Below are 24,249 nucleotides of genomic sequence, written 5' to 3'. Positions count from 1 at the left end.
AAAAACCTCAGCCACAAATAACTAAACCGGGCAGATAACACAAACACTTAAGAGTTGTTTGTCGACCGGATGGATTGGATTGTGTTTGTTGCTGCCCAGTAAAAAAGAAATTCATAATACTATAAATAACAGTCTGTCTTCAAAAATGGTGGTGCATTTCTATTGCTCATTATAACCGAGAGCTGCCAGGGACAATATGTAAAGGGTTATGCAAACACATTGGATCCCTTGTCAGCCTGGTTCTAGATTGAAACACAAAATCAACTTAATATAATAAGAGTAAATGAGCTTTAGTAACAGCACATTATCTTTGCACCAAATACATTTTGTAATTTGATCGTACAATGAGGCGGTGAGGACATGATTGGGTCAAACCAGGCGAGAGGGTCTGTGTGTGTGTGTGTGTGTGCTTGTGTGTGTGTGTGCTTGTGTGTGTGTGTGTGTGTGTGTGTGTGTGTGTGTGTGTGTGTGTGTGTGTGTGTGTGTGTGTGTGTGTGTGTGCGTGTGCGTGTGTGGGTCTGTGTGTGTGTGTGTGTGTGTGTGTGTGTGCCTGTTATCTTTGCACCATAGGCTGTGAGGACATGATCAGGTCAAACCAGGGGAGTGGGTCTGTGTGTGGTTGTGTATGTTTTTGTTTGTGTATGTATGTCTCTGTGTGTTTGCGTGTGTGTGCGTTTGCGTGCGTGTGTGACCTGCAGGAGGCACAGAACCCAATTGCCGTTGAATGTTTTCAAAGGAAGAGATTTCCCCTTCATGCCTCACTCTGCTCATTTTGTTTTCCATCACCCATTCATTGTTCATCTTCTCGACCATCCGACCGTATATCTCCCATCACTGGCTTTATTTATGAAAGGTAGTGAAGAAAATATAAAGGCCATCATTTCCTGAAATGTCCCCTAACAACTCTCTACTCAATGCCAACATATTAACCTTGAGGCCAGTCAGGATTGTTCTCTGATCTTCCCTCCCCCTTCGTTAACTCCCTGATGAGGCAATACGCTGTAGATTAGTCCTTCCTCGATGGCCTAAAGGCCCGCTATTCAACGAACATCAGTGCAGTTGCTATATTTCGGTATATGGCTGCTGGTTAAGACCGTCCATCGCTGCGGGACTGTGTGACTGAATGATTACACAGTTCAGTTGTACTTATTTTCTGCTGAAAAAGCCAACCGTCAGCAGATAGTTTTCCCTATGTGTGTTCTGGCTTCATGGTTTTGGTCATTCGGCAAGACAAATGGACAAAAACCTCCAAAACAGACTTAGATGATGTGAATCCGGATTTCACCACCTTTCGATTTTATAACTAGCAATACAGGGATTGGATATATTAAATCCCATAAACCATAGGGGATGACATTCCATAACCTCAAGCCACGCGCAAACTAATGTATGCATGAGATGGAGATGAAAATAAATTGTAAATCCATGCAGCTGATCTGGAGGAACCAGGACAGATTTAAAGACTTAAAGGTTCCTAGCAAGAACCCACTGAAAATCTTCAACGGTTTTTGACCAACGTTTTCTACCACCACTCGTTTGTCGGATCCAATAACTGAGCGCTCAGTCCAAAAACGTTGGCTCTCCTCCGTTATTGAACCCTGACCATAAGCCTCCACTGGCAATAATCCTCCATACCTGCCTTATTGTTAACCTAGGACCTATCACAACCATGCCATTCAAACGCTCATCTTTAAACCCATCCCCCTCTGTAGGTCAGCTCTACCGCTGGAGAGTAGGAATGCAGAACACACAATGTAAAGGATTGCAGATCGGGAATTGAAGTCTTAAATGATTGCCCTCTCGGTTCAATGGCGTATTCAATCAGTGGTGGTGGGAGTCACAGCTCCGAAAAAACCCTGATGTAAAATGTGTTGGTGTTTGTGCCCCAGAGCACATCATGTCTGTGTGACTGACTGGCTGTAAGCTATCGCTAAAGAATGGAGTCAATAATCCACTTACTCTGAATTCTATATTTTCTATATTTCTCCACCGCAATAAAAGAAACCAATCAGATAACTCTGTGAGATAGTGTGTGTGATTACAGTCGTCTAATTATTTTCCACGAACAAATTGTCCACTGGGCCTAAAAAAATTCCTGCAGATATTTCTATTAAAAAAAGACTATAGACCACTCTTTCACCACTTAAACTCACTTCATGTCAAACGCCCAAGGGTGTACTGCAGTTGAATGCTACTGCGTACCCTTAAGAAGGATTCATTGACAATAACATTATGAATATAATGTAATAGGGTATTATGCATGAGGTTATCTTACCTGCCATAGTTGAAATGCCAAGGATCACTCCAATAGACAGCTCAATCTGAGTGCCCTGGGGAAATACAACAAAGGGACAGTTAATTTGACACGCAAACATTCTCTCTTACACACACACACACACACACACACACACACACACACACACACACACATACACAAACAGGCACACACACCCACGCACGCACGCACGCACACACGCATGCACGCACACACACACACGCACACACACACATACAGACTTATTGAGATCACATTGGCTTCATTGAAATGCGGTTCATTCTATGATATCTAAATATATTGTTTCATTAAAATGGATTCTGTTTGTTTTACTGCTACATTCTTCAACGGTGTCACACCGGGATCACCCCTTACTATGTCTGGGCACCAAGAAGACGACGGCATTCAAAATAAGAGACTGCAATCGACATCTGGCATCGTTAGGCTTCCTATTCCGTTCCGATGTGCACTTGGAATCACAACAGGTCTCCCTAAGTGCTCTGAGCAGACAGACTCGTACCCACAATCTGGAAATCATGCGTTAACTAGGTTCTGCCCCAGTTCTGCTGTGGTACCGGGGGCCCTTCTCCAATGGGCCCACCTGCACCCCATTCAGTTCTACTTAGGATGAAATTCAATTGGAAGTGTCTTCAAAAATGTGAGACCACAATTCTAGCTCTATAGTGCACATTACCTGCGCATGAAAAATGATTGTATTTTTATTTGCGAAGCTAAATCCCAAGGTGCATAGCTGTTCATTCATTGTCATTTGTCATCCAATAGAGAGGGTCTGGTACTTACAGGTTATTTATGCAAAGGAAACATCCCAGGGTGACATTTTACGTTGAGCAGACGCTTTTATCCAGTTACAGACTTACAACGCTTCATATACCGATAGCGGAGTCAACCATGGAAGGCCACAACCAGCTCTTCGGGAACAATTAGGGTGAGGTGTCTTGCTCAGGGACACCTCAGCACTCAGCTGGGAGAAGCCGGAGATTGGACTAGCAACCTTCCGGTTACAAGCCAACGCGCTCTACCTCCGGGGCTAAGCCATAATCCAATCGATAAGCTTGTGTATGTTGCCAATACACGTCACACCGATAGATTTACGGCACATGATTAGTGTCCACATTCCCCCTATACTGACTGACCAGTTCGAACACAGCCAGGATCGTTCTAATTGTCATGGTTACTGCTACTGCTTCTGTGTCCACTGAGCCCAAACACCTTCATAAGTAGTTGATCAAACATTATAGATAAATAACTAGGTGTGTGTATGTGTATTTGTTTGTGTGTATGTGTATGTGTGTGTCTGTGTGTGTCTAAGTGTATGTTTGTGTGTGGGTGTGTGTGTGTGCGTGTGTGTGTGTGCGTGTGTGTTTAATCCGTACTGTTCTCGACCTACTCATCTGCTTCGCCGCAACAAGTGTGTATCGCGTCGTTATAAACTGATTAATTTGCCAGATTAATTGCCCAATGCTTGCTGATATGTTATGCTAATTAGGTTCCCACCCGGGGTACATGAAACGTGATTTGACAAACAGCTATGTGGGGATTGTTTGTCAGTGAGGTTGATTTGTGTTTCGGCGGAACTCAGCAGACAATGGGGTTTATTGGGGTCTCAGAAGAAAAATACACAAGGAGCCTAATGGAGAAAGAAGGGCTGAGTAATCCTAACGAGAGGTTCACTGAGAGAAATAAAGAGACAGCTCTGTGTGCAGATGAAGAAGGCGGTGGGCGTGCCGACATAATGAGAGGCACGGGGGGTAAGAGATAAAACTAAATGAGCAGAGGGAAGAAGACAAAAGACGCCAGTCTTTTTGTTCTCTAAATGGCTCCGAGCTTCCTGTGTCACGCTTTTGAGTCGCCGGTGAACACCGAGGTACTGAGCTGAATGGGACGGGGGACGGGGGCTGAGAGCACATCAGGAGTTGAGATACTTACAGCCACAATCATGATGGCATTGTCCAGGAATCCAAAGCCCACGAAGGGGATTGCATTGTGCAGCAGAACTGGAATAAAAAGGTCAAGCACATTGAAATCCATTTAGAAATAGCATTGCAATATATAGTTATGAATATGCATAAAAGCTGTATTGAATGTCAAAACAGTACAGGAGAAGAAGTCACAGCAGGTAAACATATTGTGGATTTTTGGTGATGGTAACCATGGCAACAGAGGAGGGACGTTGCCCTTGTGTCGGTTGAACGGAAAATGTCTCTGGGAGAACTTGATTAATTTAGTCTCTAGAGAAGTTCCTGTTCAGGAAAGTTAACAGGATGAGGTCATCAGTAGGTGATTCTCTCTCTCTCTCTCTCTCTCTCTCTCTCTCTCTCTCTCTCTCTCTCTCTCTCTCTCTCTCTCTCTGTCTCTATCTTTTATCTCTCTCTCTCTCTCTCTCTCTCTCTCCCTCCCTCTCCCTCTCTCTCTCTCTCTCTCTCTCTCTCTCTCTCTCTCTCTCTCTCTCTCTCTCTCTCTCTCTCTCTCTCTCTCTCTCTCTCTCTCTCTCTCTCTCTCTCTCTCTTCTCTCTCTCTCACTCTCTCTGGAAAACTGAATTAGAGATGTCTGTGTGAAGGAGCGATAACTGAAAAGTCTGAAAACAAACAAAGGGTATTGTAAACTTTTGGGAAAGTGATCTAATCATCTCAAAAGTTAAACACATCACAAAGAGATGTGTTCATGTCAGAAGTGTGTGTGTGCTTGTGATTGGATTGTTGATGCCGATAACAACACAAGCAGCTTATGCACTGCAGCTCATAAAGTTGTGTTTCAGTTGTTCATCACTCACAATGAATAATTTGTGAAAGTGTTGCTTACAACTGGTGGAAGGCATTAAAATATCATTACAGACACCAAGATCATTCAAGCTTGTAGAAGCCTGAAAAAAAGTTGACAGTTAATACTGGGGGCAAATCAATTTGTGAAAGTAAACCAAGTTAAATTTAATGAATCAAGTGGACAGCTTGGCTACACCAAGAAATAATATATGAGCCTTGGCAAAATGTAAGGGAACCTCAAGTTGAACCATGAAATAAGTAAAAACAAAAACAGGAACAAAAACTTTAGCAATAGTTATTTTAATGGAGTTTACAGAGGCAACAATGGCTTGATTATATGAAAGATCAGGATGTGTTCAATGTGAAGGATGCTGTTGCCTATCCTCAAAGAAAAGCCAATATTAAGATGAACGTAAACATTTCCTAACATTATTTACACTTTTTGTAACTCTACTATTTAACATGTAGTTTCAACACTAAATAATACATAAAACCACAAATGACAACCAACACTGCAGAGCTCCTGAAAAGGTTGGGGGGTGAGCATACACACAAACAAGCAGCATAGCAGGAGCCATCACACACAACAAACCGTCTTCACCAAAACAGGTGCCAACAACATCTGTCTCTTACCGTATCTCAACTGGGCCCGGGTTGGTGGCGCTACCTCCAGCTGGCCTGAAAAATGGGGAGAGAGCGCGAGAGAGAGAGAGAGAGGGAGAGAGAGAGAGAGAGAGAGAGAGAGAGAGAGAGAGGGGGGGGGGGGGAGAGAGGGAGAGGGAGAGAGAGAGAGAGGGGGGGGGGGAGAGAGTGAGAGAGAGAGGGAGAGAGAGGTAGAGGGAGGGAGAGAGAGGAAGAGAGAGATATGGAGAGAGGAAGAGAGAGAGAGAGAGAGAGAGAGAGAGAGAGAGGGGGATAGAGGGAGTGAGGAAGAGAGGAAGAGAGGGAGGGAGGGAGAGGCAGAGAGAGAGAGGATCCATTAAAAACCTTGGTGTCACCTGTTCTGTTGAGGTTGTCTGTGTGTCAGCGGGGGGTTGGGAGGAAAGTCAACTTAAATGTCACTTTTAACAACCCAGTCCTGAAATGGCAAAGCCGAAGACTCAGGGGTCTACTTGAAAGCGAGAGAGGTATAAAGCTAAGGAAAGAGAAAAGAGAGAGAGATAAAGAGCAAGAGAGAGCGAGAGCGAGAGCGAGAGAGAGAGAGAGAGAGAGCGAGAGAGAGAGAGAGAGAGAGAGAGAGAGGATCAAGGTTTGAGCCCTTTTCCCTCCATCCTTGTTCCCCAAAAAGCCCAAAGAAGAAGCCTGTATCATGCCCGTATAAACCCCGCTAGCCTTCCCTCCCTACTGACCTATCCAACGGTCTGAGAGTTCAGCTTCACAGTGTAAGGGAGAATCAACATCAAAGGATCAAAAAGCAGCGTCAGTGTGAGTGTGTATGGACGCGTTTGTGTGTAAGACACGTGCATGTCGTCGATACATGCTTAAGACGTCCTTACGCGCTTACGCGGCTGTTCATACACACTTACAAAGTGTGTATGAACGCATAAGGGCGAAAGGACACCTTAAGTATGTATCGACAACATGTACGTGTCTTTGAACGCTTAAGTGTGTAAGGATGGGTCAGTGTATTATCACATCTCAAGTGTGTATCGACTTGTGAGTTTGTATGGATGCAAGCGTTCGAGAACTTAAGCATTAAGTCGACTGAACGGGTACAAAGAAAGCGTGTGAGAGAGAACGAGGGAAAGAGAGAGTGAATGACTGAAAGGTCGTCGCGCCTGCAGCATCTCGCCACAGAACAATGTCACTAAATTCACCTAGAGCTACTGACAGAGTAGAATCTCAAAAATATAAATATGACCATATATGGTATATGTGGAAAAATCGAGAAAAGCGCGTAGCAAAAGCCTAAAACCCCTTTTTCCCAAATCCATGAGTGTATTCCACCTCGGGATTGCAGCTGAGCTACAATTTTACAGATATTGATGTGCCGGGGGGGGGGGGGGGTATATCACATTTTCAAGCTTATTAGCTTTACCCATCCCTCAGGGGGTAGCTCCTAAACTGGGCAGTCGTATTGGTCTGAAGTAGTAGAACCAAGCCTCATCTCGCTGACGTCATAACGTGGGGGGGGGGGGGATCAACTTCTTTTCTGATGAAAACACATCATCAATCATCACCGTGGACACGCAACGGACTGATTTGTAAAGGTCAGCGTTGAGGGCTCCTTCGTGATGCGAGCGGACATGAAGACGAACGACGGGGGGGGGGGGGGGGGGGTCGAGGACACAGACACACAACACATGTATCTCCATTAACCTTTACAGGACGCAGGGATTCAATTTGAGGAGAAGTCTCGGGGGGCTGGTCCGGTGAAGTTCGGGAGGGGATACAGAGCAGAAGGAACGCTGTCAGAGTTAAGGGGAGAGTGATCTATGGAGTGGGGAGGAGTCGATTGAATCACGGCCACTAGCCCTTGATGAAGTGAAGTAGGGGATGGACACTCCCTGGAGTACCTGGCCCTCACACTTAACCCCAGGGTCTGACGGCCTTCCACTGAGATTAAGTGCTCGAGGCGGAAGGCAGAATTGAGCCGGTACCCGATTAATCTTTTTCTTTCAGAACTTTTAACCAAAGTTAAGGTTATAAAGTTTTGTAAGACTTTCGTCCTCAGATTCCAGCAGTTTGCTGGAAGAGGTGGACTAAAGTGACCCCTAGACTGAGGATTACAGATGGTGGCTCAGCATGAATCGGTTTAATACAGTCTATGACATGAATCTGTGTATATTTTTGTTGTACTGTATCTCTGTATGGTTTGCGCTGCACGCAAATTACGCAAATTACTAAACGCGAATAAAATCCTGATACTTCACGATATAATATATAACCCTGCTGGGATATTATTACACCACAGGGAAGGGGAGCAACGCAGTGTCATCTGCATGAGTGGTGGCGTGACCGCCGTCGTATTAGCGCGGATAAGGTCGTCATTACACGGCTGAGTGAATGTCGAACCTCTATGGAAGTCTGCCCCGGTCCGCAGAGGACACAGCGAAATACTGCTGACTGCTGTGCACACACAAACAGGCTGCATAGCACATAAACAAAACACACCACACAGTGTTTTGATATTTCTTGAGTAAAGGCTTGACCTTTGTGGGACATTTTTAAAGTACGTTTATTGTAACTGATGATGTTTACAAGTTGCCCTCTGTGATTTAGCATTATTATTTTGCAAAGACTTTTCTATAGACTTTAACATTTTTTTTTTTACAGCCCCCTAGTAGATGGGACTGGTTGAAAGATTAGGTGTAGCAATAATGCTGAAACATTGAGTCGAATCTGCAGTGAATGGGAAGCATTTGTTGGCTAATTAGTCTCTCCAAAACACTAAAAGAAGTGCATTAATGTCCATGAATGCTTTGGTACGTGAGCAGGGGGACATTCTAGTCCCCCAGTACAGCTCCTGTGGGAGTCTAAGAAGCAGGGTACCCTTGCAGTTTGACTGAAACAAGAAGTTGTTCCGTTTTCACATTATGGGCCTATTTCTGTTTACGCCATAAAATGCATAAAAGATGCATGCAGGAGGGTTTTGTCCACTTCTGTGTACACATGGAGGCGGTTAAGACTGCAAACACATTATGTACTTTCAACATGGTCTCTCTTGATTTGTTTAAAATTGTGTTGTATAGATATGAATTTCTTTGAGTGAACTGCAGTCTGCTATAGCTCAGTCTAGCAGTTGGTTCTATGTAATTAACGGCCAGATTGAATCTAGTGCTCTGGAAATGATTTCAAATTCAGCACCGTTACAAGTTACATCCTTCGGAGAGACCGTTGATGGTTGAATTAAATAAAGTAAAGAAATTACAAGTCTATTATACAGAGAAGCCGAGACACTTCCCTGCTTGTGGCTCCGCTCTTATATTCATTTGAATAACCTTTAGACATATTTTAAAATATATCCACTGTTTGTCCTGAACAGCCTGGGGCCACTTGCTTATGACCATGGCATCTAAGGACTACTACGCTCACTGAAGCATGCAAGGCAAAAACACAACGCAAGCGATGGAAAATGTGATATTAATATTTGATAACGTCAGAGCAGACATCATGGGGGGGGTACTTCTAAACCTTAGAGCCATTTTGATCGGACTCCATCGACGTATATTCACAAGTTCTGAGTGAATATGGCAGATAAAGTCCCCCAGTAAAACCACTCTCACACATTCTCTCCAAACTGGTTCCAGCACTGCAGGGTGATGGCTACCAGCTAAGCGGGAACCAGTAGGGTAGAGTGTTTAACTTCAGAACAGCCAAATGATTTTTCTCAGCAAAGAGAAAAGAACCTTCGAGGTTTTCTTTTATATTATCTCGAAAAAGAAACCAAGCACAGCGTCAAAAAAGAGGATCTCTGAGCTTACAGTTCATTGTTTGTTTCACTTGGACTAGCAGTGTTTGGTCAGCGTTCAGTGTCAGTGGGGAGCTACACTCCAGGCCTGCGCGACAGAAAGCATTTGGAAACAGAAGGAGACTGGTGATCACAAACCACAATACCATCTGGTTGCTATGGAAACTACGCCGACCAGAGAAACACTCTAAATCACAGGGTCACACATTAATTAATCCCCTCGAGAGGTGATTTAGACATCTTGTTGTCTGGGGATCATTCCTAGTCGTACAACCTTAGGTTTGATGTCCAAATCCACGACTTTGAAAGCTGTTTTCACACACTTACACTGAATTTAAATGCTGCTCATTGTTTTTTTGGGAATTGGCACTTGGTACTCACTCTGCAAATCAGTGTTTCGTCACGACGTTATGTGACATGATTATGGCAATCCGACTTAAATTGAACCACAAACCTACACTTTTTTAAATCAAGAGATGGTAACAATGATACAGAACCACATTGCAATTTGTGACAATTCGATAAACAGATCTGTATTCAAGCACCAAAAAGGGCAACACATTTATCATATGTTCCACTAATTTAGCTAATTTCCATCAGCCAGTGCCAGCACTTAGTGGTGGACACACCAACTTTATCAATTTTAGAATGAGAGAGTCTGGCCTACTTTCTCGCCACAGAGGGCCTAGTGGTTCATAAATCACCCTGGCCCAGAATATCTCTGCTTCACCTCTTCCTCAGCACCATGCCACAGGACACATGCTGGTGAGTCCCTGGCTAATCTCTGTTTTTTAATTAAAATCCATTTGAGGTAAAACATGGGAGTGAACAGTTGGATCTCTGCTTTTTTCCTCTCTCTGGCTGCCACGTTCTCTTAGAGAGCGACCATAACGGCAGCTGCCATGGACGGATGCTATTCCCGTTTCCGGCAGAAACGATTTGTACAGAGTATTGATTTCCTTGTGTCCCAACCACCACTCGCTCCCCCCTCCCCCCATCCCCGGTCAGGGGAAAGAGGAAAGAACAGAAATGGCATGAGGAGACACTAAAGAGATGTTGGCCCCTGAGGACACTGATAGAAGTTTGATATAATATGTTTTAATATATGATTTGGTTGTAAGGGCTTATGATGAAGAATATGTGACCATATACACACATATTCATCCATATACCATACATCCGTACATCCACACACGCACACACACACACACACACACACACACACACACACACACACACACACACACACACACACACACACACACACACACACACACACACACACACACACACACACACACACACACAAACAAACATTGCTGGAAAACGGAAACACGAATTAATCCTAGGCCACATGCTACCGCGTGTCGATCCCAAAATAAGAATTTTGACTGATATTGAGGCTTACCTCTCCTGACGCATTAAGCAAGCCAGATGGCTTTTAAGAGGACCGTATCTAGAGGATCGTCCCTGGGACTTTCTTTTGGATTTCACATTAATAAGTATGCCACGCCTCATTTAGAAAATGGCATGTGTGCCGAGAAGGGCTTTGGGGTTTTCTGCTTCTTGATTAGAGTTCACTTTACTATAATTTCCTCTCATTTCGTATGGTGACATTTCGTTTTATGTGATAACTAAATCATAGAGCCCTAATGCTAACACTTGGTGTCACTTTTTAAATAAATGTATGATGTGTAATTCTCCAGGCTTTTATATTTCTTTTTGATCACACAGATTATTAATATTTTTTTCAGAGGGAATAAATTAAATGTGCAACCTTCTACTGACTACTACAGACTATGGGAAGGGTAAAGCTTAATGGGGGGGGGGTCAATATTTTACGATGGAAATACTTCCCCAAACTTCTAAATGCAAATTTCTCGCTCAGCAATCCGTTTTGTCTACTCGGCTTCGTACTGCCAAATGGAAAAATGATTTCTGCAATCCCGCGGCACTTGATGGCACAAGACCTATAGCTGCCAAACACATTTTAGATCGTCATTTTATGGAACCATACTGCAATGTAGCACCATAAAGTGTCCAGTACATATATGTGTCTTATGAATATGAAATATAGACTCAAGCAAGCGTCAAATCCCTCGAGGCAATATTGATTTTTACTCGAAATGATGGACACACATTTTCCCCTGATCTCCCTACATTGCATAGACGAAGTAGTGTTCAGCTTTACTCAGGGGAATATATTCAAAGCATCTCGGAATACCACTGATTTGATTTGATCATTCTGCTGTGTACAACCAGCCCTGAATATAAATAACGATACCCGACTCGCCTCCCCCCGAAGGCAATTTCAAACTCTGAAACACAAAAAAGATTCTTTACCAACTCCTCAATTAGGTTTTCCACAAAGACAATGTAAAGCGCCAGACCCCGTGACCCCTCGAAGCACGCAGACGGATAGTGTATCGCACTGCTCCGGCAATTAAGCCAAGCATTTTATTCATGTTGGGAGAGCGAACAGACTGGCAGGGAGAAAGAGAAAGAGCAATCCCCCAAGTACTAATTAGGCTTGCATGCCGGAGTCTGAAAGCAGAACAAAACACACAGAAATGATTCCCCATGAACCATCCCTCCAGTGATCGGCTAACCAAAGAGGAAGCGAGAGAGGGAGGGAAGGTACGAGGAGGAAGAAGGATTGGTTTCCTAATCTCGCGCCTGAGGAACTCTTAAGAAAGCTGCAGAATTTTTAAGAACGCTTTAATAGGGTTTGATAAGATAAAAGAAAATTCAAGGCATTAATATTTAACTTGGGTGAAGTAGGAGATTTACTGGTTGCTTTTAACATTTTAAGACACCAATTTCACACACTTCACGAGATAACGCACATTAGCGGACAAGCGAGCTATAAGGGTTGCACATAGTGACGTCCCAACGCAGTGACCGCCTCCATCTTGGAGGTATAGGTTTAGGTATGTATGGTATTATTTGACATTATGGACTGATATTGTTGCATTTGAAACTGCCAATTTATTTCAGCCGAGACATGCAGTAACAACGTTTCGATCAGCCAGGGTTACGGTATACTTTTATTTTGGATTTTGCATCCCTGCAACCCTCCGGAGTATTGACATCAAGCAAGTGAGCTAAAAATAATCTCTCATTACAAAAGCAAAGGGAAATGGGCAAAGTGTCGCGGGTTTAAAGGTCAGCGATGGAGGCACCATGTTCTTGTTATTGGTAATGTTATTTGAGTTGGATTTCACAATGGACTAAAATCCAAAAATGAGTATGGAGACAGTCGTAGAGAAAGATTTTAATATAATCAAAAATACTTTGCCTGTGGTCAAAAAGGCCCCATTTAAACTTGGGAAAACAAAACGCCAAAAGCTAGAATACTCATTACGCATACGGTAAGTACTGGTGTAGACTCAGTCCCAGTCTAAATCTAACTTCTCCGAAGTACACACCACACGGGTGAGTCAAATGGGCCAATAAACCCAGGGGGAATTACTTGAAATTACTTCAAAAATTAATAACACCAAAACTTGTGACACACTGGAACCAAAAAAAGTCACATACTCTTGAAAAGAGTATGAAGTATATTGCCACTTTCCTTAAAACAATCGGGGGAAAAACGAATATGTATTTTACACAGATAAGCAAAGAAAAGCCTCTATTGGGTTTTGAACCCGGAACCTGCAGTGAGGTAAACAGTTAGTGGGGTGCCACCATGGCGGAGTGCTTTATCATCCAACAGCTGCCATTTCTAACGCAGTCGCTCCATGGAGCCCAAAAAAAGATGCTGTAAGCTCAACACATCCGGCTGTAGCGCTACAGGCGTCACCTGACCACAGTCACCAAACTCATTACTCCCTCCATCTGTCAGTCTGAGCTTTCCACTGCGACTGATAAACATTCCTGCTTTCAAACCGTGCCTGGTTTCAGCCCAAATGGATATCGCTGCCAATACTTCATCTCGGACGAAAGGAGCTTCTTTTGTTGTGCCATTTTTCCTTTATCATTGATTTACTTTTTATTTTTATGTGTCTTGAAACGCCATTAAATGTGGAATCATCGATACACAACAACCAGACATAGGACATTGATACCCTTGAGTTACATAATAGTTACCATTTACTTTATATGATACATATAAAACCATATACCCTTGACATAAATGCACAATTCCTTGGTGTAGCTTAGTGTAGCTTAATACCAGTGTAGTTTAGCAACAATATTTATTGCTAATAGCTTTATTTAATGCTAGCCTCATAAAATCAATGCTACCTAAGTGTCAAATAGGGTCAGTTACACATTAAAATACCCCATGTTAATCCTACACAACCTTCACTTGGATAATGATTTAAGACTTTTTCTTCGACAGCATGACCGATGCCTTTTTCCATTCATCCAGGTAACAGGAGACCTCATAAGACCTTGATTAATGAAACGTTCCACAGCATCGCCTGGTTTAAGTCTGATTTAGTTATATTCCTGTTCCTTGTTGTTGGAAGATCGACTGACCATCTGTTGCCGGCCAGATTACATTAAAGTGTGCGTCTGATGTACCAAGACCAAGAAATCAGGATGACATAGGTTACACAGGTTCTATTAGCAATATTAACATCAACACCACCTGTTGTTATATGACAAATCAAAGGAGAGATACACACAGTAGTGCCACTGGTAGACTCTGTGGGTTCTTTTGAGGACGCAGACTCCAGTGAGAATGTGGACCTCAAATCAAGAGCGAAGAGGAGACAAACGTTTCTTGGTCAGTCTTAAAGAGGGCAATAAATTGTATGGTGCTGTCTTGAGACACTTAAGGGAAGAACGGAATAAGGTCAAAAAGATGAGTTGACTCTCACCCTTTTTCTCACCTGTTTTTCTCTGCTCTCAGGCGTGCAATTTCCTTACCCTGGCTTAATTTAAAAAAAATTGTTTTAACAATAAGCTTTCAACATTTCTAACCCTGACCCTTTTGTTCGAGCAGGCTGAGGGGAAAGCAATCAAGAGTAGCCAATAACCGCATGGTTCTATACTGAGCTCCTGACATCAATGTTTCACGATAAATTAAAGCTTCATTATGGATTGAGAGCAAAATGTTGTGCATTAAAGGTCCCTCGGCATATGTCCAACTACTACACTGCATCCTTTTACACATGCACATGCCCACCCACACACACACACACACATACGCACGCTCGCACCCACGCACACAAACATACTCACGCATGCGTCGTCAGGATTTGCAATGAATACTTTAAGGGATTTGTACATCAGTTTGAAAATAACTGTCGTTGAATTTGCAAATAAGGTAGGAAATGCCTCTCAAAAGAATAACAAAAAACATATCGCTACATCATCCAACATAACGAGAGCGCATAATTTATTTAAGGATTGAAAAAGTCATTCTACAAGCCACTCAACTTCTCATCCATCAATTTAGGTTCTGACGCAGTGTACCTTATGGTGGTGATGTGAAAACTCTTAGGAAAGACAGACTGAAGCTGTGGGTGTTAAATCCATTTTAGTGGTTGCTGACAGCAGCTTTTATAGTTCTGATTTGCAGCAGTCATAGAAAAATGCTAGCTTGAGCTTGTTCCTGGAATCATTGTGCTTTTCTTACTTCCGAGGAGATCCGAGATTAAACCGATCTGGGAAAGAATGCTTAAACACTCACTAGAACTATCGAATAATGACTTCAGTTCAGATGATTTTACATTTAACCTTTAAGTTAATTTCTCGTGACCAAAACTTTCACTTCTGCTTACGCCAATAATAATTTGACTTCATAAATCTATGAGTCGCCATTAGAGGATATTCAGGAATATATTTGTCCTGTCAGCGTTTTCACTTGAGATCATGAGTCATATGATATCGTTGAACGGTCTCTGCATCCCGTGATTGGAAGTCGGCCAATCGATGGGTGTAAACGGTCTGGAAAACGTAATGGGGATGCCCTGTGTGACCGCGCTCAAGGTATTAGCAACTCATCCCCCTTTCAGTGACCTTCAGAGAGCAGGCACTTTTCTTTTTAAACAGTCCACCTTCCCTCATTATTCAGCCTCATGTCTCCTCTGCGGCCCCTCTCTCCCTCCCCCCTCCCTCCCCACCAATGGCGTTCAAGCAGGGCTCTTTTCACGCCTACACCTCCCCCTGTGCGACGGTGAAGTCGCTTTGTCATTGACAGCATACCTCCCCGGTCCCCGAGGTGTCCATTAAAAATACGGGACGGCGCGGTTGAAGAAGACGAGGATGACACCGATTCCATCGTTATTGCCATTATCTAACCAGTCTTAGTGACGCTTCTCTTCACTGTAATTGCAGCTGAAAAGTAGCCGCAAAGGAGCATAGTGGCAGCTTCCCACAGCCTTTTAGTCATCTCTCTGCATGTCCTTTCGGTTGGAAGGCAGTCATTAGGAGAGCCTCAGCACACATTTGGAAGGCATCAACGATCAGCCTGGCTTTCAGAGCGCTCTCCATCGCCTATCTCCAGGGTGCATCCATTCATTCCTCAACAGCTCTTGAGAAAGCTGTTTTCTTTTTCATTTCGCCCTATTTTTGTTCTCGTGGAATCCCTTCCACTGATGCCACCGGCCCAGACGTCTTTGGCTGGTTCTCATCATAGAACCATGCAAAAGCAATGATCGAATGCCCTGCCTCAACTTCGAACACATTTTATTTCCAGCTACAAGCCACTCTGTATTAGAGCCGTTCATTGGAGCATGCTGAGTTATAACGTCCCAATAAATAAATTTGTTACTGAACCTGTTTTAGTGTGTGCATTTTAGTGTGTAGTGTGTGCAACTGGTTGAGTGTGCCAAACCCAGATTTTTTTGTAAAGTGAATGGATAAAGAATGAGCTCAGAGGTTTTGCTGTAACGTAAATGAGCGGGGTAATTAAAATGTATTTTTCTGTGTTATGCTGCCTTTAAAGTCGAAATGTGTAACATTTTAACTAGCTCGTAGCTCATAATAATTACCTGGACTTGGATTTAGTCAATGCTGATGGAAAGGGATTCTAATAATGTGATCAATAAAATTCCATCGTATAGCTGCTTTATTCTAAATCTTAAAAAGGCTGGCCAGCCAGTAGCTCTTTCAATAAATACAAGAATCTTCCTATTGACACGCCCTAAACTGCTCCCATTTATGCAACCCAGCCAGTCGAGTTGCAACCGTTCACATCACACAGTCTCACAGCTACTTAGTGGACACTGCTGTTTAGGTGTGAATTCTGAAAATCTCCCGACTATTAACTGGGAGGGGCTCATCTTACACATTGCGACTTTAAAATGATTGTAACATGCATTTGAAGGTCTCCTGTGTTAACCTATGCCATTGTATGTTGAGTGTGGTTCCCTGAAGCAACAGAGCTTGGTGAGGCTTCACTCTGTGCTGTGGCTTCAAATGGGTCCAGTGAGGAGGAACGGGGTCAATAGGTCACTCATACACTAGGTATGGGTGCGGGGAAATGTATTCATGTTGGTATCAGGATTCTGTCGTTCCAAAATCCTTGCATCATTAGGTTGACTAACAAATGTACAGAATGTCAGTGTAATCTTAGTTAAACATATTAATGGTGCGGTTCTTCCGTGGGCGTTAGAGCGCATTCGCCTATAGCTGATTCTCATCAAGTACATACTGTTCGGTTTGTCCACTTTCATAGAGAAAACAATGGCAGACAACGACAGACACATAGAATCCCAACCCACAAGTTACACCCAAAGCTCAAACCTCTGAAAACATAAAATTGCACCGCAATTTCTTTTTAATTGTGTCACAATATTTACAGAACCATGATTAATTTAGTACCTCTAATACTACTATTTCCATGAACTAGGCTGTCAGCTAACTAGCCAGTGTGAGGACAAAGCTGTCGACCCGTAGCCATTAAGTCAGAGGAAACATAATTCCATGAGGGACCTCACAAGGTGAGTGCGTCAGCAATATGCAGAGGAGATACAGCACACACACACACACACACACACACACACACACACACACACACACACACACACACACACACACACACACACACACACACACACACACACACACACACACACACACACACACACACTAACCGTGAAGAGAGATAGGGGGGGAACAGACTGTCCTTTCAGTTATATTTCACTGTCACCTTGTCAATCATCAGCAACGTAGATGCTGCAATCTTTGACACAAGAGAATAGATTGCTTTAAGTTTGACACAACACAACATGAACGCAACCGTGTTCAAAAGATTATTCCTGACTTAAATGACACCCGGTTCTGTGCGGCGTCTGTGATCACCACCTTCTGTGAATAAGATGACGAATAAATCTACTTATTCGAGGCAAGACGGCTTGAAAAATGAAAGCTGGATTTTGTTATTCATCACAGATTCCTGGGACTTTTTCCAAAGTTATTCCAACGGCACACTTAGTGATATTTATTCATGTTCTGTCAATTTTGGCCTCCATCCTCATTAATATATTCCGGTTTGATTCTATGTTTGCTTTGGTGGCGCTTCTCTAACCTTGATATTAACAGAATATGATGAGAATCAAAACAGGACAGCCCAAAGCATCTGTTCAGGAGCGTACCATCTGGCCACCGTCTCGCTCTGAAAAGTAATAACGTCCGGCGAGGATCGCGTACCCCGACATGGATGATTCAAAAACGTCTCGATGTGACGATGAGTCATGCTGCATTTTCCGGATGATTCTCAGCTAATCCCCCATTATGTACTAACGAGGACTGGGGACAATCATTAATCTTCTGATTGAATGTCCTGTCAGCAGAAAGAGAAGAAGAAGAAGAAGAAGAAGAAGAAGAAGAAGAAGAAGAAGAAGAAGAAGAAGAAGAAGAAGAAGAAGAAGAAGAAGAAGAAGGAGGAGGAGGAGGAGGAGGAGGAGGAGGAGGAGGAGGAGGAGGAGGAGGAGGAGGAGGAGGAGGAGGAGGAGAAGAAGAAGAAGAGAATTGATTCCTGTGGATCAAGAGAAAAATGACAGAATGGGGTATAGGATGGGGATGGGACTGGGACCCATCCGTATGTGTTGCCATGGTAACCCGTTATGAAGCAATAAGTCATTCCCCTTAAATCGACCAGTGCAAAACAAACTCTTCTGAAGAGTCCTCTCAATAAAACAAATACGGTTTTGTACCATTATGAACTATGAATATTTAAACGACAATCATTATGTGCCATGATCATATCCATCATCATCAAATCTCTAACTTCCTGGATAGAACCGTCCCAGCCTTCTGTCTTCGAGTACACACACTGGTCCATACTATTACACCAAACTAATCATCCATACTATAACACTCATGCATACAGTTTGTACCATTTGTTATGTTTTATATGGGCCTATGTCTGCCCACCCAGCCCTGTTTATCTCTCCTGGAAGGAAGATTAATCTCTTGAGTATGAAAATACTCTTCTAGGCAGTCAAAGCAAAACTTGAGTCGGACCATCTATTACAGCGGACATCAAACCACGATCAATTCCATGTTTGTCGGCATGACATCCTTCATCTAAGGGCTGCTGCTGCTGTGGGCCAGAACATGGTGTGGGCAGATCAACACCGTATTTAATCTATAATTCTCAGTCCCCATACTGCTCCCCCTTCATAACACACTAAATCATGTGCAATGACCATTGACCATCCACATTTAATCATGTGTGTCCCTTTGCAATGTTCTAGTTGTTGTGTGGTTCATGTATCCCCACTAGAGAGATTATGTCCTGAGATGAATGTATCTTGTGAGAGGAGTTAACACAGATTTTTGCCAGGCTTCTGAAGGTATGCAGACTTTCTTTGTTTGAGACTGCAGACGATAGAATACTGCATTGTTTTTACTAGTCGTCCTATCCACCACGAATAGAACAAATGTCCGTACCGAATGTGCAACCATAACACAGGTGAGTGCCCACACACACACACACACACACAGACACGCCACACACAAACACACACACAACAAACAGTCGCCACACACAAAAACACACACACATACAAATGCACACATACAGACACACAGAAGCACATACACAGACAATCAGACACACCACAGACACAGACAGACACACGTACATACACACACAAACAGACACACGCACACACACTAACACACACAAACACACACTAACACACACACTAACACAACACACTAGCACACACACCTCACACTCCCAAAGTAGCTTGCTGCCGAGAAAAGGGATATTTTGGATCACATGTTCTTTTGGCTGATGTGACTTTTTGCTTATCTCGCTGCTCTGTTTGTACGCCACTTCCATAACAACCAAGACCTTCACTTCCAGGGTGGAAATAATTGCCCTAGGTCAAAGGTCAATAATAAAGCACCATAATTGCTCAAAATGGATAATGAAGGGAAGATTTGGAATAAACTCAGACAAGCATGGACCCATATAATCACATGTAGGCTTCGACAAAGAAAAAAAGGGCGAAGTCTTACTTTAAGGCCAGGTTAAGACCCCATGTGAGTAAGGCATTCCAGTGGGAGACAATGCTCATGGAATGTGTGGTGGGTCGCAGTGCTTGCCATTTAGTGCGTTCCACACCCACATTAACGGGCGTGGCACCAGAGACACGTGTATCGAGTATGGAACTTGAGTACTGTACCATGTGCATTTCTGAGATGAGTGTTACAAGGGATTCATGTTGAACCAGGGCTTGACTCACCCTTGTATAGGGTGAAGGGTGTATTCACAAGTTATGCTGAGAACAGTGAGGATAAGCTGAAAGCTGCAAACCAAAATATCTGTGTTTTGGTTAATTAGCAACAGGAAACTTAAGTACAATGGCCAATAGTAGCGGGAAATACAGATTTATCCCAGAATGTTGTATATTGGCACTGGCATGCTTACAGACCCATAATTAATTACCTTTGTGAGCTACACTTGTCAAAGGCAGTTGTACATCAATGATAAATGGGAATTTCGTAGGGTGCATCAAATCTGATCAGCATCTGAAAGAATCTGTGGAAGCGTATATGCAAGGGATAGCAGGTAACAAGCCACTGAATAATTCACACTATTTATTAGTATACAAAGTATATATACATACAGTATGTTTATGAAAGACAAACAATCCTAGAACCAACTGTATTTTATTGGTTTCATTATGCCATGTTATTTTCTCGTCCAAAGCGACTACATGTCGTAATGTTCCCTGTTCTAGAGGAGGACCAGAGTCTATGAATGTTATGACTTAGACTTCCATTGGTGTCATGCAGGTCCACCTGAGGACACACAGAACACAGCGCCGGCTTGCATCACCCAGCTGTCATGAGACTGAAACTGACTCGAACAGAGCGGCATTGTGGGGCTACACAGAGTCCCAATCTTTGGTGTCTTTTGATGTCTAATAACAGCAGTTCTTCCTTTACAGTAATGAAGACAGGAATTATTCATTATATGCTTGTGTGTGTGTGTGTGTGTGTGTGTGTGTGTGTGTGTGTGTGTGTGTGTGTGTGTGTGTGTGTGTGTGTGCATGCGTGTGTGTGAATGTGTGCAGATGTGTGTATTTGCACTGAGACTCTGAGTGTGTACTCGCATGTATGAATACTCAGTACCTATCCTATTCTTTTTCTTCTTCCGTCAGTGGAAGTGAAATGCACATCATCTTCCTGCGCAGGCTTCTGTCAAACCAAACCATCCCAGATAACGAGGACCATTCCCTGGGAAAACGAGAGCAGGGCCTTCGCTATGAAAAACCCGTGAAAATCCTCTGTATATTTTCACAGTATTCTTCATCACTCTCCCCTCTCTTACATAATACCATACGCTATGCCTTTTCTCCCAATTATCGATGTCTCAAAATGTACCATTCTATCCCGTCTTTTTAATGTGCTGCACAGTTATGGGAAACAAACCCTGAAACCAATGCCTTTGCAAGTCATCCACACACACTCTGTGTAATGTGTTCATCATTCTAGTTAGCCTTGCTGCCGCTAATTATCAATTGTGTTAATCAACACTTTGTCACGAGCCAATAAGCAGACAAAATCAACCAGTTAAGTGATTCAGGTGCTATTCTTGCTCGAAAGCAAAGAACTCACAAGCTATTTTGCTGTAATATTATCTGGTGAAACTAGTGGTATGAGACAGAGGCTGAAAACTATTTTGGAAATTGTGTGACGGTCCAACGGCATGGGCCGGATAGCTGACCTATGGATAATACATCATCTATCTGCAAAATACTGAGTATATACTTCTTAACTATCCATCTGAAAGAGTAGAGAGGTGAAGTTGTACACACGGTTATCGTCACTTCATCCCACTCACAGAAACACGTTTTCTAATGAAGAGAGAATACCTTCCTTTTGAACCCAAACCCTGAGTCCCCTTGTAAAATGGATCCCATTAGACACCTCGAAGGTTAAACGTCTTCTCTTGACCTGCTCATTAAGCGCTGATGCCATTCTCCACTAATTGAACCTGAAGTGACGGGGAACTTAGAAGGGGCTGGCGGCCAGCGGACACTCCAAATAAAAGACTACATCCAATTTAAGATAACCATTAGATGACTTGTCGTCTCTGTAGCCTTGATAAAAGACACGGTTTCTCAGCAGTACGTTTGCAACTTTTTCAAACACCCGTTTAGATTTTCTAAAACCGGGGCGCAACGCGGGAAAGAAACGCCTCAAAGAACTGTGAAGTGATGAATGCTGGGCATCCATGGCCCGAGTCAGTGGTGCTTGCTGGTATTCACAATAGGTGCAAATGGCCCCGGGTGGAAACATGATAGCCAGCAGAGCACAAACTGTTTAGTATGAGGCTGCACTTTCTGAGGCTGCTGCTGCTTTTAACCCTCGGCCATTCCTCTCTCTGAGAGCCAAGTGCTGTGTACTGCAGGACCGCCGTAGCCAGGGTCTCATGGTTCAGGGAGGGGGGCGATTCACTCAACACCTGCGAGGGCAAAAGGGGGCTGAAGAGTCCGTGCCGTGAAGAGTCGAATCAGGCCACTGTTGCTAATGCACTAACACAATCCTATCCCTGCTGCAGTACCGTAGTTGCGTTACAAACAGTACAGGGCATGGCATTAAATGGCTAAAAAAAGCCGAAGTGCATAGGAAACGACAATGAAAAGTGAGTACGGATATAAGATCTTTCCCAATGTTATTCCCAGATGGACAGTTATGAATGACGCATTCGAATTATTATATAGAACCTGTCAAAAATCCCTGGTTCAATATAAATATTGTATTTTATCACAATATTAGAATTCATTGTATTATATTACAATATATTATTGCATTGTATTATTGCATTATAAATAAAACTTAATCAATCAATTAAATAGAGGAACCGAATATGATCAAACTCAGGGGAAGAGAAATGGTAGTTCTGGGCAATGTGAATCAGACTGGCTCTGTGGGGTGGAAACATCGCGTGACCATGAGTCAGAAGTTCTGTGTTTTCATTTCATAACCCGGTCAAAGAACTCCATCCCGTGGAATTCTTAGCCCCCTAAAAAAAACGTAAGTTTACTTTTTCTACCAAGCTGATTCCAAAGTAGCAACCAATAAATAACATAATAATATTAAATTCACCATAACACACCATACATACCTTGCGCGATGGCCATGGACTCGAACCGGTGTAGTTCTCGCAGCAGAACGTTGCGCTCTGACGGGTGAAGGCTATAAATAAACTCTTTGGCGCTCTGCGGTGAGTTCAGGGGCTCCATGGGCTCCTTCAGAGGATGGGTCCCCAGGTGGCGACTCTGCACGGACGACGCCGACACCAGCGCGCATGGCGGCGGCGGCGGAGCGGCAGCCGAGCGGTCCGGAGTGGTGTGGATGCAGCGGGCAGTCCTCACAAGCCCGCTGCCTGACGCAGGCGAGAGAGCCGACCGCAGTAGAACTCTGTGCAGACAGGGCAGCATTTCCGAGGGAATGGATTAGCCAGGCGCCGAGCAATAACCTAGGAGGAAAGGGAACGAAGACGGGAAGAATGGATTACTAATCGACCACAACGCTGGTGGATGTCCCGTTCACGGTCGATGGGTTCATGGCTGATGCATGTCCACATCACCAGGTCAGGTAGAAACACAATATGTCGCCCCGGATGGGTGATACTGAAGGGTTATTTCAGGACAAATCCTCAGGCCTTGTAAACCGAGAAAGAAGACTATAACCCATTTACAATTTGTTCAAATTGCGGCTTAGTTGAGCCCCGATATGAACAAAGCGGGCTAAAAACTATCGGTGTGGCGGTGTGATGCCTGTCAAAAGCAATGGCAAGTTGTCGTAGGACGCACCTTAGTTGATGCTGTGCCGTCCCGTCCAGATGTCCAACGGTAACCTTCGCAGTGCGTCGCTGATCCGCTGCATGCGTTTGAGTTCAGCTGCTCTATGACTCTGGGAGAAATATCAGCTGGCAAATCGCTGCGATGGATTGAACAGCAATGCCATTTTCCAAAGGAATACACACATAAAGCGTTACCTCTACAGCAGCTCCAGAGGATGGGGGAGGTGGGACACTAGTGGATCCCGAGCCGAGCCTACTGTACAACCCCAGGCTTGTTGTCCAATCAGAGCGCTCGTGTCATCCCTGCGTCATCGTGACGTTGATGTAAAACGTACTGACCTACTGACGGATGATCATCACCGTGTACCGTGTTTTTTTGCCAACAGTATATTGTCAAGGCACATCACATCGAGTAATATACATCGTCAAACGTGGAGGAGCAACGTATCTACATAGGTCCTCAAGGGAAATTTAGTTAACTTTTGGTTTGACCTAAAACCCTGTCAGCGCTTTAGATAAATAATAACCTCGGGATGCTCAGAAAGAGGGTAATTT

The 24,249-nt window shown here is 43.6% G+C and overlaps 1 protein-coding gene across 2 annotated transcripts in view; it reads right to left on the bottom strand.

Moving 5' to 3' along the window:
* Positions 1–23,968, bottom strand: part of LOC132467806 (transmembrane protein 65-like) — a 37,018-nt gene extending 13,050 nt beyond the window's left edge. Inside the window, exons 1-5 of one of the 2 annotated variants that reach the window (XM_060065370.1) lie at positions 23,705–23,968; positions 23,014–23,367; positions 5,690–5,734; positions 4,223–4,290; positions 2,276–2,330 (exon numbers count right to left, since the gene is read on the bottom strand). In XM_060065370.1, the coding sequence (XP_059921353.1) occupies positions 2,276–2,330; positions 4,223–4,290; positions 5,690–5,734; positions 23,014–23,329 (484 nt within the window). In that variant the 5' untranslated portion in view covers positions 23,330–23,367; positions 23,705–23,968. The remainder of the gene's footprint in view (positions 1–2,275; positions 2,331–4,222; positions 4,291–5,689; positions 5,735–23,013; positions 23,368–23,704) is intronic. The other variant, XM_060065369.1, reaches the window with a different exon arrangement.
* Between the last annotated feature and the right edge of the window lie 281 nt (positions 23,969–24,249).

Source organism: Gadus macrocephalus, chromosome 11 (genome assembly GCF_031168955.1).
Source record: "Gadus macrocephalus chromosome 11, ASM3116895v1".
Lineage (NCBI taxonomy): Eukaryota > Metazoa > Chordata > Actinopteri > Gadiformes > Gadidae > Gadus > Gadus macrocephalus.
Note: the sequence above shows the minus strand (reverse complement) of the source record. Positions and strands in the feature narration are given on the sequence as shown.